Here is a 14,805-nt window from a genome sequence, read left to right as displayed (position 1 = left end):
TTACGACTGGTTGTCATCAAAAGAATCGCACACGTTCTATTGAAGCTCGGACAGGTTAATGAAAGTGTTGTTGTTCGTTTTTGGCCCGTTGGTATTGTTCGGCGGGAAAATTAGGGGATTCAGGTTATTTTCTGGGGAGCTGGCGCTGTGCCTGCGATATCTCGGCGTTGGCGGTCGGGGATCTGGTTCCGAGCAACCTCTCAACCAGTAAGAAGTAACCCTTCCTTTCCCTTTCAACTCCACCTCGCCCCTAAGCTCGAGATCGAAGGTTCCAAATTTGTCCAATATGCACTTTGTTGCCTTGGACACGTGTATGCAGAGCGCTGCGCCAAACATATCAATTCGATCAAAATTTACTCGCGATACTGGACGCGTACTTACAACTTTCCGTCGCCTAAATTACCGAACTTAACTGTACGGACCTATGTAACGTAACACATAAAATTTAGTTTGTTATTTAGCGAGGGCAACTTACGCAATCCCGAAGACTCCATCCTCGACGCGGTATTTACAGTGTCGCCGAAAAGACAATAGTGCGGCATCTTCTGTCCCACGACACCGGCGCAAACCGGTCCACTGTGCACGCCAATTCTGACGCTCAACTGAGCATTTTGTTTGTGCATTATGGTGAACGATTTCACGGAGTCCAAAATCGCCAGCGCCATCAGGGCTATTTCCCTCGCGTGCTCGTCGCCATTCCTTTCTGGTAGGCCGGATACTACCATGTACGCGTCCCCTATTGTCTCCACCTGTATAACGATCGAGCTCTAAATACATTTTTGTCGTATATAGACAGTGACGGGACAATTTAAACAATTCGATACCGGAGTACTTGATAAGAAGTATCTACCTATATATATAGGTACTGAAATCGCAGGGACCGATACTTTTATACCGATGTTAGCGATAAAATTTGTGCAATTTTGTATCAACACTGACGGATTTTATTTTTATATTTTAGGTTCTGTATTGGTTCTGAAACGGGTTTGGAGTTATCGTGAAAAGTCGTACTTTGTAGACGTCGTAAAATTCAATGATACGATCGAAGGTACTGTAGAGGTCGTTGAGGAAGTCCACCACTTCCATTGGCGTGCTCTGCGCACAGAGGGCCGTGAAACCCACTATGTCGCTGAAGTAAATCGTCACACATTCGAATTGCTCTGGTTGTACCAATTCTCCCGCCATTAATTGGCACGCCACTTGCCTGTAATATTCCTTAACGTTAACTTTGCAAAATATTTAACCTTTTAGAAACCTTTACCTTGGGAGTACTTGATAAAGGAGTTCCTCGCTTCGTCGTTTCTCCAGGCTTAGCTGTTCCGTTTTCTCTTCTACAAGAGCCTCCAAATTGTTCGCGTATTGCTCCATGCGTCTCAGTAAGTCGTCCATTAAATTTTCGCAGTAACCCCTGCAAAATTATAGAGTATACAATTACAGCTATGTATATTGTAGGGAGCAGATATTGACTAGCGTCTCTAAGGTCGGTACCACCCTCTACTATCACCCAACTCGAATAGGTACACTACAAATTTTTAATAAATAATTAGATGTCTACTAATTTTATGTTTCTTTTTCTTTTGTTGCAAAGTCAGAGGTCGATCTTAATTACGCCACTGTATACAACCGCAGCTTTTACTTCATAATGCTGCGTATCGTTCCACGAATCGCATGAAAGGTTGGTCGTTCCTCCGGTACTTCGTTCCAGCATTTTTCCATCAGTGACAGGATATCCGGCGGACAGTCCTTTGGCGTCACTTCCGGTCTAAATGGCGGCGTCTCGGACGCTGTGACACGGCTGACGATCTTCGCCAAAAGACAATTCGTCAAAATCATCGACATAGGTGAGTAAATATTAGATTGCTACATCATAATTTTAATATTAATAATGAGGATTTATTAATTAGCGAGCAATTTCATTTAGTTCTCTAACGCAATTTGGGCGCGCAGCTATCTACGATGTAAAATGGCCGTCTCGGAAGTCGCACCTCCGCATTTTAACCGCTTATATCTAAAAAACGAAGTATCAGATCGCAAAATAGTAAAAGACTTATCGATTTCTTTCGAGTGAAGGGTTATACACGTTGTAACCTCGTAACGTACGACGAAAGAAATCGAAATCGAAAGGTTATACCTCTTGAGAAGTCATGAACGCTTTGACAGTTTCGTAAGGCCCACCACGGACAACGATTTCCTCTAAAATGATCGCGAAACTGTAAACGTCGCCTTTCTGGGTCGCTGCGCTTCCTGGCATCACTGTCAAAGGTAGAAGTTCCGGCGCGATCCAAAGCAACTCTGTCGAAAATACTTTATTAACGCAATTTCTATCAAAACGATGTCTTATGTCGTACAAGACCATTCAGTTTTACGCACTGTTGTAGTAAGTGTCGTCCATGATCAAGTCGGCAGGCGTAGTGAGGGTTTTCAGACCAAAATCCGAAATTTTTAAGACAAAACGGCCGTCGATCAAACAGTTGCAGGATCGGAGCTTTCCGTGCGCCGAGACCTCGCTTGCGTGTAGATAGGACATCCCCTGTAGAAGCATAAACAAAATACGCGTCGTTTGCATTTTTAAAGATTAATTTAAATTACTCACCAGGCAGTCAGACAAATCTGTGGCGCCATATGTGCGCTTACTGTACCTTGACAATATCGTGAATCAGAGACATTCGAAAATTCCAGTCTAGCTTGATGGCGTCGTTCTCAAGCACGTCCTTCAAGGATCCTCGGGGACAATACTCCGTCAGAATCAAAACTGTCGGTGAGGGGGAGCAGAGACACGCCCCGATAAATCTAAGATCAAGTTTAAAGGATGTAAGTGGTGGACATACGCTCTCGAAACTTTAACTATCTTCTAAACAATTAACCCCTCTATGCCTAAATTCAAATGATCTACTGCTCAGTGCTTCAATCTTCTCAGATTCTCCTCAGAGATTAATCTCGTACCTAACGGTGTTCTCAGAGGTGACGTCTCGCACTTGCTTGATCTCCCAAAGCAGCTTCTTCGTGACGTCGACCACCTTCTTTTTCGTGATCTTTTTAATGGCCACCCTCTCGCCCTTGTAAATTCCAACCGTGGTGAAGACCGTGGTAGGCGGCAAGGACTCGCAACTGAGCTGCGATCCACGCCGTATGCGTTGCTCCAATCCGAAGTTCTGTCGCGACAGAAACGAGTTCGCTATTCGTATTCGGTATTGCCTTTTCGCCTGACTCGCGGTGGAACTTACGTTCACCTCGGATATCGCTTGGTGCAAGTTAATCTTCGAGGAGAATGGTTTCCCGATCTCGAGGAGCAGTTCCTCGTGCCTGATCCTCCAGGACATGTTGTTCAGATCAGCGGACAATCTTAGGTGCCTGCAAAGGTGTCGAATTCCTCTTAACGACGCGGTTGGGACCAACACGTTCACTGTCCCCTGATCCACAAGCGCCACAGAGTGGCTCAGGACAGCTATCACTTAGGATTCCTTAGGGGTTAGAACAGTTTTACCCCCCAGATGTATAAAGCAAATTCGATCTCAGAGCCTCTCTCTCACGGGGACAGTGAACGTGTTAACTTAACCTGATTAAATAAGACCTGCTTGCCTGTATAGGACGCAGGTTGCTGTAACAGCAGCCAGCAGAAACGCAGCCAATGCTAGGCTCGTGTAAGCCACGAAAGTGTAGGCCTCTGTCCTTGACGTGCAAGCTGGATCGTTTCCCAAAAACCCGCATTCCGGAACATCCGCCGGCGGACCCTCCCTCCCACCTGGCCAGTGGATTTTCTTTCCAGGGACAGGACTGTACTCCCGATTTAATCCCAAATAGTGCGCTACCACCTCGAACCTGGCGGTTTTCATTTGACGCGTTTAAAAATTACGGTTCAATTTAGAAAATGAATTCCTGATGAATGAAAGGAGTTAAAAAGTCTTCTACCATTTTTATCGATGGGATTCCCCGGCCATCGCGCATGCGCGAACTCATTCGCAAGATACTTGCGTCCGTGACCTTCGCGCGCGTAAAAAGTCGAGCTATGCGATAACGATATTTCGATAACGAAGTCTCGGATTTTAAAATTGAACAGGAAGAGGATTTCGTACGTTTCAGTTTGTCCTGTCCGTCTGAACCGCCCGGTATTAATTCTAGCATCACCGTCCACAGAGAGGCGATTGAAATTGTCAATAGGGGTATATTAATCACGCATGACTCGACGAATCAAGCGTCATTCAAGTCAAAATCGGAATTTCGAGAGGACGTTGCGTCATAACTAAATTTCGCATCGTAGAATGGGGGCTTGATTACTATGGTAACGGCCGAAGGAACGCCCGGGCTTAATTGCCACTGACCTTCCGGTGATAGGGTCCAGATCTAGAATACTGTAGTCGGCGTCGCGGTCGCCATTGTCGTCTATCCTGACGTGTCCCGTAATACCAATGAAGTCCCGGTCCCACATCCTTCTCGTTATCGACATGCCGTCTCTGATGTCGCCATTTGCTGCCAGAGTCTCGTTTAACGCTATACCGAGCAGATAAACGCCGTCGTAGAAAGCTCCGATGAAAAAATTCACCTAAAAAGATATCGAGGACATTTCGAAAACTATTTAGATACAGAACCCTAACATAATTTTTATATTCGTGTTTCGGTAATGGGAATAAGAGATATTCGACAATGAATCGAAACATGACCATTCGATCGTGTAGTTTCACCGCTGGTGGTGCTAGCGTCTCGCGACTATAATGGTGGTCAGTGTACACACGACATAGCAGTTGAAAGATTACAATTATTAGAAGCATTGTAACGATACGTGTAATTTTCGTACTTCTTCTCCGTCCGAGAACGAGTAATTGTAACCAGTTTGCGCTCGTTGGCGAACAGACTCCGCGAAATCTTGGAACCTGGGACTGGTCGGTTGCAGAAGCGACACCCTCAGAAGAGCCTCGTAAGCCTTTCTGGCTATAGCATCGTCCTCGTCGCCTACTTCCCAATCGTGGTCACCCCAATACGAGCCCTAATTACCATTCGGACGAAAATATTTGCAAAAGTAAAAATGCTCTGTGTGAATTTTGTCGAGCTCTTGGTACCGTTTACCTGGAATATCTCGACATCGAGGAAGGCCCAATCTCCTCTCGTCATTCCCAAATCGTGGGCCGCCAGCATGAATTTCCTGACCAGCGTCCCGCGAACGCTGAGAATCAACACTGTCGACGCGCCATTTTACCAAATTTACTCACTCTCGGGAATGCATCTTGCAGATTACTATTTACCTCTCGCGTACATACTGGCGTCGCGCAGATAAAAATGGTACGGTTCGTCCGCCGAATTACCATCGAGTTCTCTCACGAATTTCAACAAACCATCTTTCCGTAAGCCGTATTCTAGATTCTTGCCAACGGTCCACGAGAACAGGTCCGATCTGTCCAAAATCAGCGCCACGTGCGACCATCCGAACTCTTTGAAAACGCTGGAGAACACCAGCCGTAGCCGGCACTGGCAGTAGGACATCCTCGTTAGGGTCGGGTACTTGCTTTTGTCCTTGAAAATACCCTTTAACAGAAGGCGGTAACGCGTTCGATCGACCAGTAAAAACGAAAATGAAAATGGATCGCGAACCAGGATTTATAATACTTTCGTTCTATCCCTACCGTCTTAACAAGGCCACGGCTAATTAAGAATACTAATGGAGTCATAAATACGGGCGAAGGGACGTGGCGGTAGCTACTCGTGTTCTAAGTGAATAATGCGTACGCGACAGTAATTAAGGAATCGTGCAGACAATGGGGAAGAAACACAAATTGCCAGGATCTTACCGAACTTTCGTTTTTCCATTTATTGATTCTTCCGAGGATGCCCGAGGTCACGGACAGTTCGCCCTCCGAGGGTGGCTGGATCGAGAACATTTTAATTCTATCATTTTTAGCAGCTGTAGGGTAGTTTAATTTGTTTTTCTTGTTTTTTTTAATTAATTTTGTGTCCCAAACCGTACTTGGTCTCCCATTCCTGTGATGATGGGGGTGTTCCAATAGGCAGCGAGTCTCGCGACAGGCTCGAGGGCGAAAGCGCAAGCTGGACCGATGAACGCGATCACGTTGTCCCGGAAGTGCATATCGGCCGCCAAACCCGGCGCTGTTGCGCCACTGCACGACGGATAACTTCGAACATGCACGAGAACCGCTTAATATCGCGGAATTCGAGTCACTAGAGTCACTCGTGGTGAAAAGGATTCATTAACGACGGGGCATTTTTATTAAAACTTTATTAAAACGAGAATTCTCGTTTCCCGTCGGTGATGTGTTAGGTAATAATAAAAACAATCGAGTCAGGATTCGAGAAAGTACTCTTGGAACTCGATTGAGCTCAAACAAGCTTTGTTTACGGGAAATACCCAAGGTTATTTGAAGGTTATGTTGTCACGTTGCGTCGCTGCAAGATGGATGACGTCGAGCATGCACGAGGGCCACTTGCCTTTTTGCTTCTTTAATAGCAAAAAAACGAGTGTAATATTATAGACAGATTACCGAATAATGAATTCAGGGTCACGGAGTAAACGAAATATTCGTTGTAACAAATTTATACACTAAATGAAAATATAATATGTATACAGTATAAAGAAGTAGCAGAAATCTGCTTCTATCATATATAAACGTAAATTTATGTGTGTGCTGTGAGCTATCATAAAACTGAGGGTTTGAAAAATATTATTATCCTGTTAGGAGGTTAATCCTAGCATGTGTGGGGGTAGGGGAAAGGAATATATCAAAGTAGAATTTTTTTATTGATGTATAATAATTTTTATCTGTTGGTAGCCCAAATAATCGAATTCCTGTTAAATGTTTTATTGGATTTCCCCTACCCCCCTCCTCTAAATCCGCCCTTAGTTAATCCGCTACAGGACGGGATCGATTCTTTTTCGGCGATACAATTCCTTTATCGAAGATGGAACAAGAAAGGCTTTGGACAATGATTATCGGAATCAAACAATATCACGGGAGGAACAGGGGCAAACGACTTGATGGATGATCACGTTCCGGGGCGCAAACATTGTACGATCGAATTACTGGGCCGAGAGAACAATCGAGTTGGCCGTGATTCGAACGCAAACCTAAGGCAGTAATGTCAAATTCACTTTCTCCCGAGAATCTCAAAGTTATTTTTAAATATAATACAATAGTTTATCAATTATTTATTGCGTTGTATACAGAGGGGGTCGGATAATATATCATTTTGTCATTTGACATTTTAAATTCCACTTTAAATATTCCCACCGCCATTTTGGATTCGGTATTTTTCACTTTGGATTCGTAATAACTTATGCACTGCGGTATATTGAAAGATAAAAATTCATACGACCGTTGAGTGAGCTTAAAAAGGGTCAAATCATGGCCAATAGGGGCAGACTTGTTGTTTTGTTTAAAGTCTGATGGTCCAGGCAACGCGTTTGACATGGCTGCCCTAAGGGAACCTGCAGATGACCGCCGTCGAATAATCACATCGAGACCCAGCGTCGAATGATCGATAATTGCTGGGCGTAAAATTCACTGTCATTCCGAGTGTAAGTAACAATTTGGTGTAATGATAGATTAATCGTGGCGGTGAATGGGGAATGATTGGATACCGACCGATGTACAGGAAAGTATACAAGTCTTGGACGATTTTTGTCCTCTCTTCCCTTCGTTAACGAATTGTAATGTATTCACCCCGGCTGCCCAATCGAATATTCCCCGTTAAAGCAACTGTTTCTTTAAACTTCGTCATCCATCTTATTCGCCATCTTAATCCTTTGTTATTGAATTTAACCTTATTCTGTCGTGTTGCTCCCGTCTCTGCTTAATGAAACTGAACGACGCGGGAAACCTTTGTGATATTCAGTATTTGGTATTTGATGCAGAATTAAATATATTTTATTCTGTGTACTAGTTACCTAACACTCAATATTTACTGTTTGGTATTGAGTACTCAGTACTTGGTACTCGATACTAGGTATTTGTCAGTGTTTAATACTCAGTACTATAATACTGAGTACTGTATACGTGATGCTATGCTTGGTATTCACTGTCTGGTACTTGGTACTCTGAACTGTATATCTGATACTCGATATCTACTACTCGGCATTTAGTATTCTGTATTCTGTATTCAGTACAAGGTATTCGGTACTCAATACTGGTTATTTGGTACTCAGTACACAGTGTTCGATATTCAATATATGATACTTGACATTTAATACACTCTTTCTGGTATTTAATATGCAACACTTTGTACTCAATATATTATACTTGGTACTCGGTACACTATATTCGGTATTCAGTACTCAGTACACAGTACCGTATATTATAAAAACTTATAGATAATGTTACGAAATTATGCAACAACTGCGATTATCAAACGAGGCGTCTGAAACGTTTTTTTTTTATAAACGCAAGCTTTCGATCTCGCGCAGAATTCGGATGATTACGTTTAACTGCGCGCAGTCGACGAATCCCGTCGGATATCGAAGGCCCATTTTTTTTTTTATGCAAACGTCTGTCCAATTGAATTAATGTAATGACATGGAAGCAATGGAAACGCGTGGTCAGAAGCGGATCAACTTACGCAGGGTCGTCCGCGCACGTATCTAGGACAAATTCGCCCCTCTTTCTGTTTTTTATTTTCTTTTTAATTTCTCGACCGTCATTAAACATAACAAAAGCTGAATATTATCGGTTGAAATTCGACACCCTTAGTTCTTTGCATCTCTCGATGCTTTTGAGGTATCCTGAATCCAAAAATTAAACACAGAAACCGGGTTTCGGAATTTTGTATGGATGGACGTGTTTATGGATGTTTGCTAGCTCTTGTTTGGCTTTGTATCTTTCTAGAGGTTTGTCAGAAATTATGAAATTTCGACTTCCACGGTGTCCTACCTTCCCTGTACTTTTTGCAGTTGCACGTTGTGGACGTTTAAAAAGTCGTTTACTTCGGCCAAGGCCAAGTCCACTGCTGGACCGCATCTCTCGAGATCGAAGGGGCTGTTCAGATGCGAGGCCATTAGAACACCGACGTTGTAGATCCTCGGTGAATTTTCATAATTCACTGTGCAAACCAAGAATATTTGTTTCAACCTACGAATCGATAGACACTTATCGAACAAAAGAAAATCTAAGAGAACTATCGTTTAATTTTGTTTCGTATTGTACGAAGATCACTGAAACTCGACATTCCCAATTTTTCACGCGTACTTTTCATATTAGTTGGATGGTTCGACGAGGAAAAAATTCTCTTTTTACGACGAGTGCCAAAAATGACCGATCTTCGAACATTATCCTTTCGAAGGTCGCGCTCGCAGAGTCCGATCTGCGATTCAAACGAGTAGAAGTCGTCGCGCTGCCAGCCGTCGAATCAAATCGCACAGAAAGGATGATTATTTCATTCATACGTGCAACTGTTCGTGAGACCAAAAAAAAAGAAATGGAGGGGACACGCTCGAATCTGGTGATACATTGTCATCCTAATAAACAACACAGTTCGAACGTTGTAAAATATCTTCCATTGTTAAATAAAAGTAAAACAATCGCTTGTTTGTTATCTCAGGAAATTTATACTATTTTTCAACAATTTAGACTGGCTTTATTCTTGGCTGTAATAATGAATATTCCTAGTCTTAAAACTGATTTTATGAATTTTAATATCACTGTCTGGCTCAAGTTGAAGATCAAAATTCTACTTCCACGTCGTAGATTGAACGGAAAGGGCAAGGCAAGTAAGATTAATCCGATGAACATCACCTGGTGAAACGATGATGAAGCATAGTGTTTAAAAAATCTGTACAATTTTGTATACAGAATGTCTTAATCACTATTACACTATCTGACTCTAGTTGAAGTGGATTGAATATAAATATTAAAACACCCAAGATTTGACGAATCTCACCTGGTGAAACGTTGATGAAGCACAGTGTTTGTGAAATCCCTACGATTATCAGAAGTTTTGCACTCGCAGGCAACGCGTGTTTGTACAGAATATCCTCCATCACTATAATTCTAGCAATACGCGTCGATCAACATAATTCCACGTACAATATAAGACAACGCACGAATATTAGAAACGTTATTAAATCGGTAGGCAACGAGGTTCGACCGATCTTTGTTGAATCAAACTTGCAAAGTCTATCACGTGACGGAACGCCGGTTCGAACACATCTAAACCACCCTCGGAGAAGATTCACCCTTATATACGGATCGTCATAACGCATTAATAGCACCCCCGACGATGCTTTTTTAAAATTCGACGGCTTTTGAGGTCTAACTTAGCGGAGACTGCGGTTTCTTTCGCGGTATCCAGATTTGACGGAAGATTTAGCGTCGAGCCAGTAAAATACTCGAACTGATATGCATTTGGAAGTTTTGGTACATGCGCTTTGCCGTTAGGAATCCCACGAGCCACCCCCGCCGTGTTTACGCATGCTTGGGATCCTGAATCCTTCACCCTCCACCCTCGATCGCTCTCGAAGGAATCTTGTTTCGAACGAAAGTGTGAAATGATTAAATTGTTAACTTGTACTAGATTTATTGTTTAATTCTTTTACAAATTGAAGCGTTTCGTTGCTAGATTTTAACTTAAATTTGAGTCGAGTACGAAGTGACAAGAATCTCGTTGAGAAAATGGCTGAATAATTATTTCCATTTGCTCGAGGAGCCGCGACATTTGCCAGACGAGTAGTCTTTGTCTTCTTGGGCGCACAAATCCTCGTCTAGCAGCAGCTCGAAGTTCCCCAGTGCTTCTGGCTGAGGACATTTGTTCCACCTTACGCTGGAAACGATCAAACGTCGTTAATTAACAATATAATGAAAGGAATTATGGATTTAAAGTACCAGAGGGGGTTGGTATGTAAGCATTGGGACCAAAATGGCGGATCAAAATGGCGCTTACTCGGGTACACCGTCAGGGGGCACCACGATCGAAATTATGTTGTCGATTAATTTGTATTTTAGAATTCGATCGTTCACCGTGGTGGAAGTCAACGACGGAGACGCGTTCACCTAGAAACATAAGCAAAAATAACAATTATTGTACAGAACAGTGGTCTCTGGAGAATCACAAATGTAGAGTATGAGGGGACAAAGCGAGGAAAGATGGGAAGAAATATTTTCTCAAAGGGTCGTTCTAAATCTCTAATGTTTTTCCTGGACCAGTCCTTGCAATCAATTTTCCTGGTTTTACTCCCTCTCACAGCTGACCCTTGACTCTATTTTCCCAACACCCTCACTTTCACACAAACACTCTACGTAACGTGAAACTGGCCAGGCTCTTCCTGGTTTTTTCATTCTTAATTCTGTTGCCTTTACAAGTTTGTATCTACACTTTTGAAAGATCCTATAGAAGCATCAATCTCATAGAATTGTTCATCCAAATTGTCAGGTACACCATGCTATTTCTTTACCAAAGTTTAAATAAAAATTGCCAATAGAAAAATGGAGTAAATGTTACTCCCTTGAACGTTGCCCTTACTGTAGCGTTGCAGTAGTGTAATTAATGAGTATTAGAGTGATTAAGAGAACCTCTATGAGCCACGGTTTTAGCTCATTGTCGATGATAATGTCGTAGCCATAACACTCGAAGCAGTGTCGGTCGTTCGCCATGACCGGGGCGACGGCTTTCAGAGAGTGGACGATGCACCATGTGATGTTCGCGAACAACTTCTCGGTGACCGCTTTTCCACGCGTGCTCTCCAAGTATAATCTCAAATTGTGCACGCTCAATTTACCACCGTGCTTGCTGTTATACTCCTCCTATGACACACACACACATTTTGTCACCGGCTGATACTTATATCGAACGTTGTGTATGAAACGAAAAAAATTAATCTCCACCACAGTGGACTCGAACAATTGTTTCAATTTCAATTCTTTCTATCCGGCGATTCATTTACCAAGCGATGCTATTTTTCTTTGTTTCGAGCTATAGCATCCTGTAGATAAAATCAAACTTACTCCGTGCTTTTGCACAGACACGTTCGTAAGGTGTATATACATGTTGTCCAATTCTTGTATGCTGGTGTCGTATTTGACCGTGCAAAAGCGACAGAATCCAAGCTTGAACAAATACGCTTTCAATGGACGAAACGACGCGATGAGGACGTACAATCGGAGGTCGAACTTCTTACCTCCGATCAGCAGCGGATTGTCGATGTATCTGCGAGTTTGAAAGGTCTGGTTCAATTTAAATGCAACGAGAAACAGTCGTTAGAATCAAAATGGCCGCTACATACCTGGATATAACGTACGATTCCTTCGTTAAATTGGGATTGAACGGATTCTTTGCCTCTCTGGACCATTTCTTCAGCTTGCTCAGTTTATTGATCAGAAATATACCGGCACCTTGTGATTTACCGCACGGTTTCATGATCCATGTGCTCTGAGGCGACTTTCTATACTCCTCCACGAACATGTTATAATCTACACGGAGATAAGCATTTTTTAATCTATTGGAGGGGGGGTCAAGCCCCAGTAGTTTTGTTCTTTCTGTCCCCCCACTAACTAGTCCCCTTAAGTATTTCGATTGCAACTATAAACGTCGATTATACTTTGCCTGCTGGTAAAACGAAGGTGACTGGAATGAAGTCTAAATAGAGATATTTTCCAGGACAGTCACCCCTTTCCGCGATAGGATTTCCCTCCCGCTCCAACTCCTTTCTGTACCTCTTTATATTCTTCACCAGAAGGTCCTTTCGCGTCAATTCGTAATGATTTGGAAAGTGATTAATCATTCTAAAAAATTAAAAGAAAAAAAAAATTATACCAAATTGTACCAAGGGTCAATACGTAAGAAGAATATTCTCATTCGATAGGTCGAAAAGATTACATTATATTTTTGTTCAAATCGTGTGTTTTGAATATTAAAAAATTTTTGAGCGTAGTAAATGTACTCAGCTGTCTACCATTAAAATCTCAAATCATTCGCGCTAGTATTTATCTTACAAAACATTCACAAAGAACATCTTTCCTCCCCTTTCAAATAAGAATACCTCCCTAAATCTGTTAGGTTTCATGGGCCATAAATGTCTGACTGTTTGTCGTCCATCCGATATCCCGTTTCCACGCTGAATATAGTCCTGCAGGATTGCGTGACTGCCCTGTAACAACAATAGCGAACAAATAATAATTCTTCTTAAGACTAAACGTGAAATTCTTTTTTTTTTTTGTTGGTTCACGAGTTAACATAATTATAATTACCAATAGAAATTCCAGTCATCCTCCGGACCAACTTGAACCCACCCCCTTTTTTCGAAATTGTGTATTATTATAGATTTTTCTACGTCCGTGCAAAATGCAACTTTCGTCTTGTCTGTTCCACTCGTGCATACTCTATGACAATCAATAAAAATTGTCCTTTTCAAATCGATCTACAGATTTTTGTCAAGTACTAAAGTAATTCCTATATTTTTTTTAAGAAAACGTAAGACAGTCTGTTTTTCGATTATCGATTAATGCTTGATCTCGAAGTTTTTAAAATTTTCGTTCGTTTACCTGCCGTAGCTGGTGGATAAACTTAAGTTTGCAGCACGTTTGCTTTCTGTAAATGCACTAGTCGCCATTCCTTGTGTTACAAGTTGGATCGATTCGCCGTGGATACACGAATTTTTAACATTTTCTATTCCACGTTAGTTTTCGATACCATATTTAACGTACTTTCAACAGACGAACATTCACATTTACTTTAATTTACTACTTATTAGTTGACAAAATTAAAAGTAAATATTTCTCATCATCTAGATATATTTAACAAATAAACGTTGACGTATGAACCGTTATCTCTTTTATTATAGTCAAATAATATAGTACAATTATATAACCGCTGTTAGTAAATGTCAAATAATATTTCTATTAAATAATACTAATTATTCACTAATGGTACAGGGTTTGGGATATCCAAAGAAATATTTCAGGAACATCGTATAATTGCAAACTTTATTATAAATACAATTTAATCATTTATTACAACGTATTATTTATTGCAATTTATTTTACCTTTTCGCCATTCGTACTATATAACGTCGCAGTTTTCTGTCGATTGTAAATCAAACATACTTTCTTTAGAAATTTTGTCCTTAGAAAATATGATTGTTTTGGAATAAACTAGGGTTATGTTCTGAGAAATTATTTTCTGTTCTACGATTGCCGCCCGATTTCAAGTGTGTTTATATCGCTGTCATTATCTTTCTTTTGTCTTTGTCGACAGGATGATTCAGAAGCAGTATAGCCAGATCGGGCATAATTGAGTGCATCGAAATCGATAATAGTGACGACGAACTTCCTTAGCGTCTAACAGAGAGAACCCCATAGAGAATCTATGGGAGTTACTGAAAATATGACTTCGGGATTCATATGACTCCCAACCAACTTGAATCAACATATTTTAGATTTATGCAAAACTTGTGGTCACTTATGCTCCTTACCGTATGTCTTATTGTACCGATTATCCGCGATGTCCGATTAACATTTATTTTTTTATTTCCTAGTCTTGAGATACACTCGTTCAAAATGGAACAAAATGTTAAAAAGATCGTGCATTAAATTTTAAGAGGATCCTTGTAAGAAGGCTGTAATCTTCGACTTGGTCGTGGTTTTAATGGGTCGTTGGTTATTCGCTGGTCAACAACGATTAGGTAATGGTCATCGATGGTCAACAGTGAGGCTGACATCAAGATCAAAGGTCCAGGAATCCAAAAGGTAGGGCCAAGCGAAATAGTTGTTCGGTAGACCAAATTGTCTTTAACTGTCAACTTGGTCTCCGCCTCCCCACTCTTCCACCTTAGGAAGAGGTATATTAAGGATCACTGCTAGCGTACTCACTCAGTAC

General features: G+C 41.6%; 2 protein-coding genes across 2 annotated transcripts; both read right to left on the bottom strand.

The window, feature by feature from the left end:
- Window position 1: 1 nt before the first annotated feature.
- On the bottom strand, window positions 2-9,976 carry LOC143343521 (atrial natriuretic peptide receptor 1). The gene is made up of 19 exons (XM_076768499.1): window positions 9,877-9,976; window positions 8,871-9,039; window positions 5,957-6,122; window positions 5,781-5,855; window positions 5,238-5,517; window positions 5,062-5,171; window positions 4,793-4,981; window positions 4,320-4,540; window positions 3,580-3,819; window positions 3,231-3,351; window positions 2,944-3,152; window positions 2,640-2,790; window positions 2,371-2,530; window positions 2,132-2,292; window positions 1,637-1,803; window positions 1,262-1,408; window positions 1,012-1,204; window positions 476-749; window positions 2-323 (listed from the first exon to the last, which is right to left on the bottom strand). Exons 1-19 carry the CDS (start codon window positions 9,974-9,976, stop codon window positions 37-39), a joined length of 3,420 nt encoding a protein of 1,139 aa, XP_076624614.1. The 3' UTR covers window positions 2-36.
- A 643-nt stretch (window positions 9,977-10,619) lies between these two features.
- Window positions 10,620-13,540, bottom strand: Ttll1b (Tubulin tyrosine ligase-like 1B). The gene is made up of 9 exons (XM_076768652.1): window positions 13,473-13,540; window positions 13,179-13,310; window positions 13,013-13,078; window positions 12,535-12,713; window positions 12,215-12,401; window positions 11,937-12,138; window positions 11,505-11,735; window positions 10,876-10,985; window positions 10,620-10,755 (listed from the first exon to the last, which is right to left on the bottom strand). Exons 1-9 carry the CDS (start codon window positions 13,538-13,540, stop codon window positions 10,620-10,622), a joined length of 1,311 nt encoding a protein of 436 aa, XP_076624767.1.
- Between the last annotated feature and the right edge of the window lie 1,265 nt (window positions 13,541-14,805).

The sequence above is a fragment of the Colletes latitarsis genome, chromosome 7 (assembly GCF_051014445.1).
Source record: "Colletes latitarsis isolate SP2378_abdomen chromosome 7, iyColLati1, whole genome shotgun sequence".
NCBI lineage: Eukaryota > Metazoa > Arthropoda > Insecta > Hymenoptera > Colletidae > Colletes > Colletes latitarsis.
The sequence above is the reverse complement of the archived record's forward strand: the minus strand, read 5'-3'. Positions and strand labels throughout refer to the sequence as shown.

Coding starts and splice junctions, on each gene's coding strand:
- LOC143343521 (XM_076768499.1), bottom strand. CDS start 9,976: ATGGAGGATATTCTGTACAAACACGCGTTGCCTGCGAGTGCAAAACTT. Junction 1,409..1,636: donor ACGATACGCAGCATTATGAA/GTAAAAGCTGCG, acceptor ATAATTTTGCAG/GGGTTACTGCGAAAATTTAA. Junction 750..1,011: donor AATTTTACGACGTCTACAAA/GTACGACTTTTC, acceptor ATCGTTATACAG/GTGGAGACAATAGGGGACGC.
- Ttll1b (XM_076768652.1), bottom strand. CDS start 13,540: ATGGCGACTAGTGCATTTACAGAAAGCAAACGTGCTGCAAACTTAAGT. Junction 12,714..13,012: donor TATCGGATGGACGACAAACA/GTCAGACATTTA, acceptor TTAATTTTTTAG/AATGATTAATCACTTTCCAA. Junction 12,139..12,214: donor GAATCGTACGTTATATCCAG/GTATGTAGCGGC, acceptor TCAAACTCGCAG/ATACATCGACAATCCGCTGC.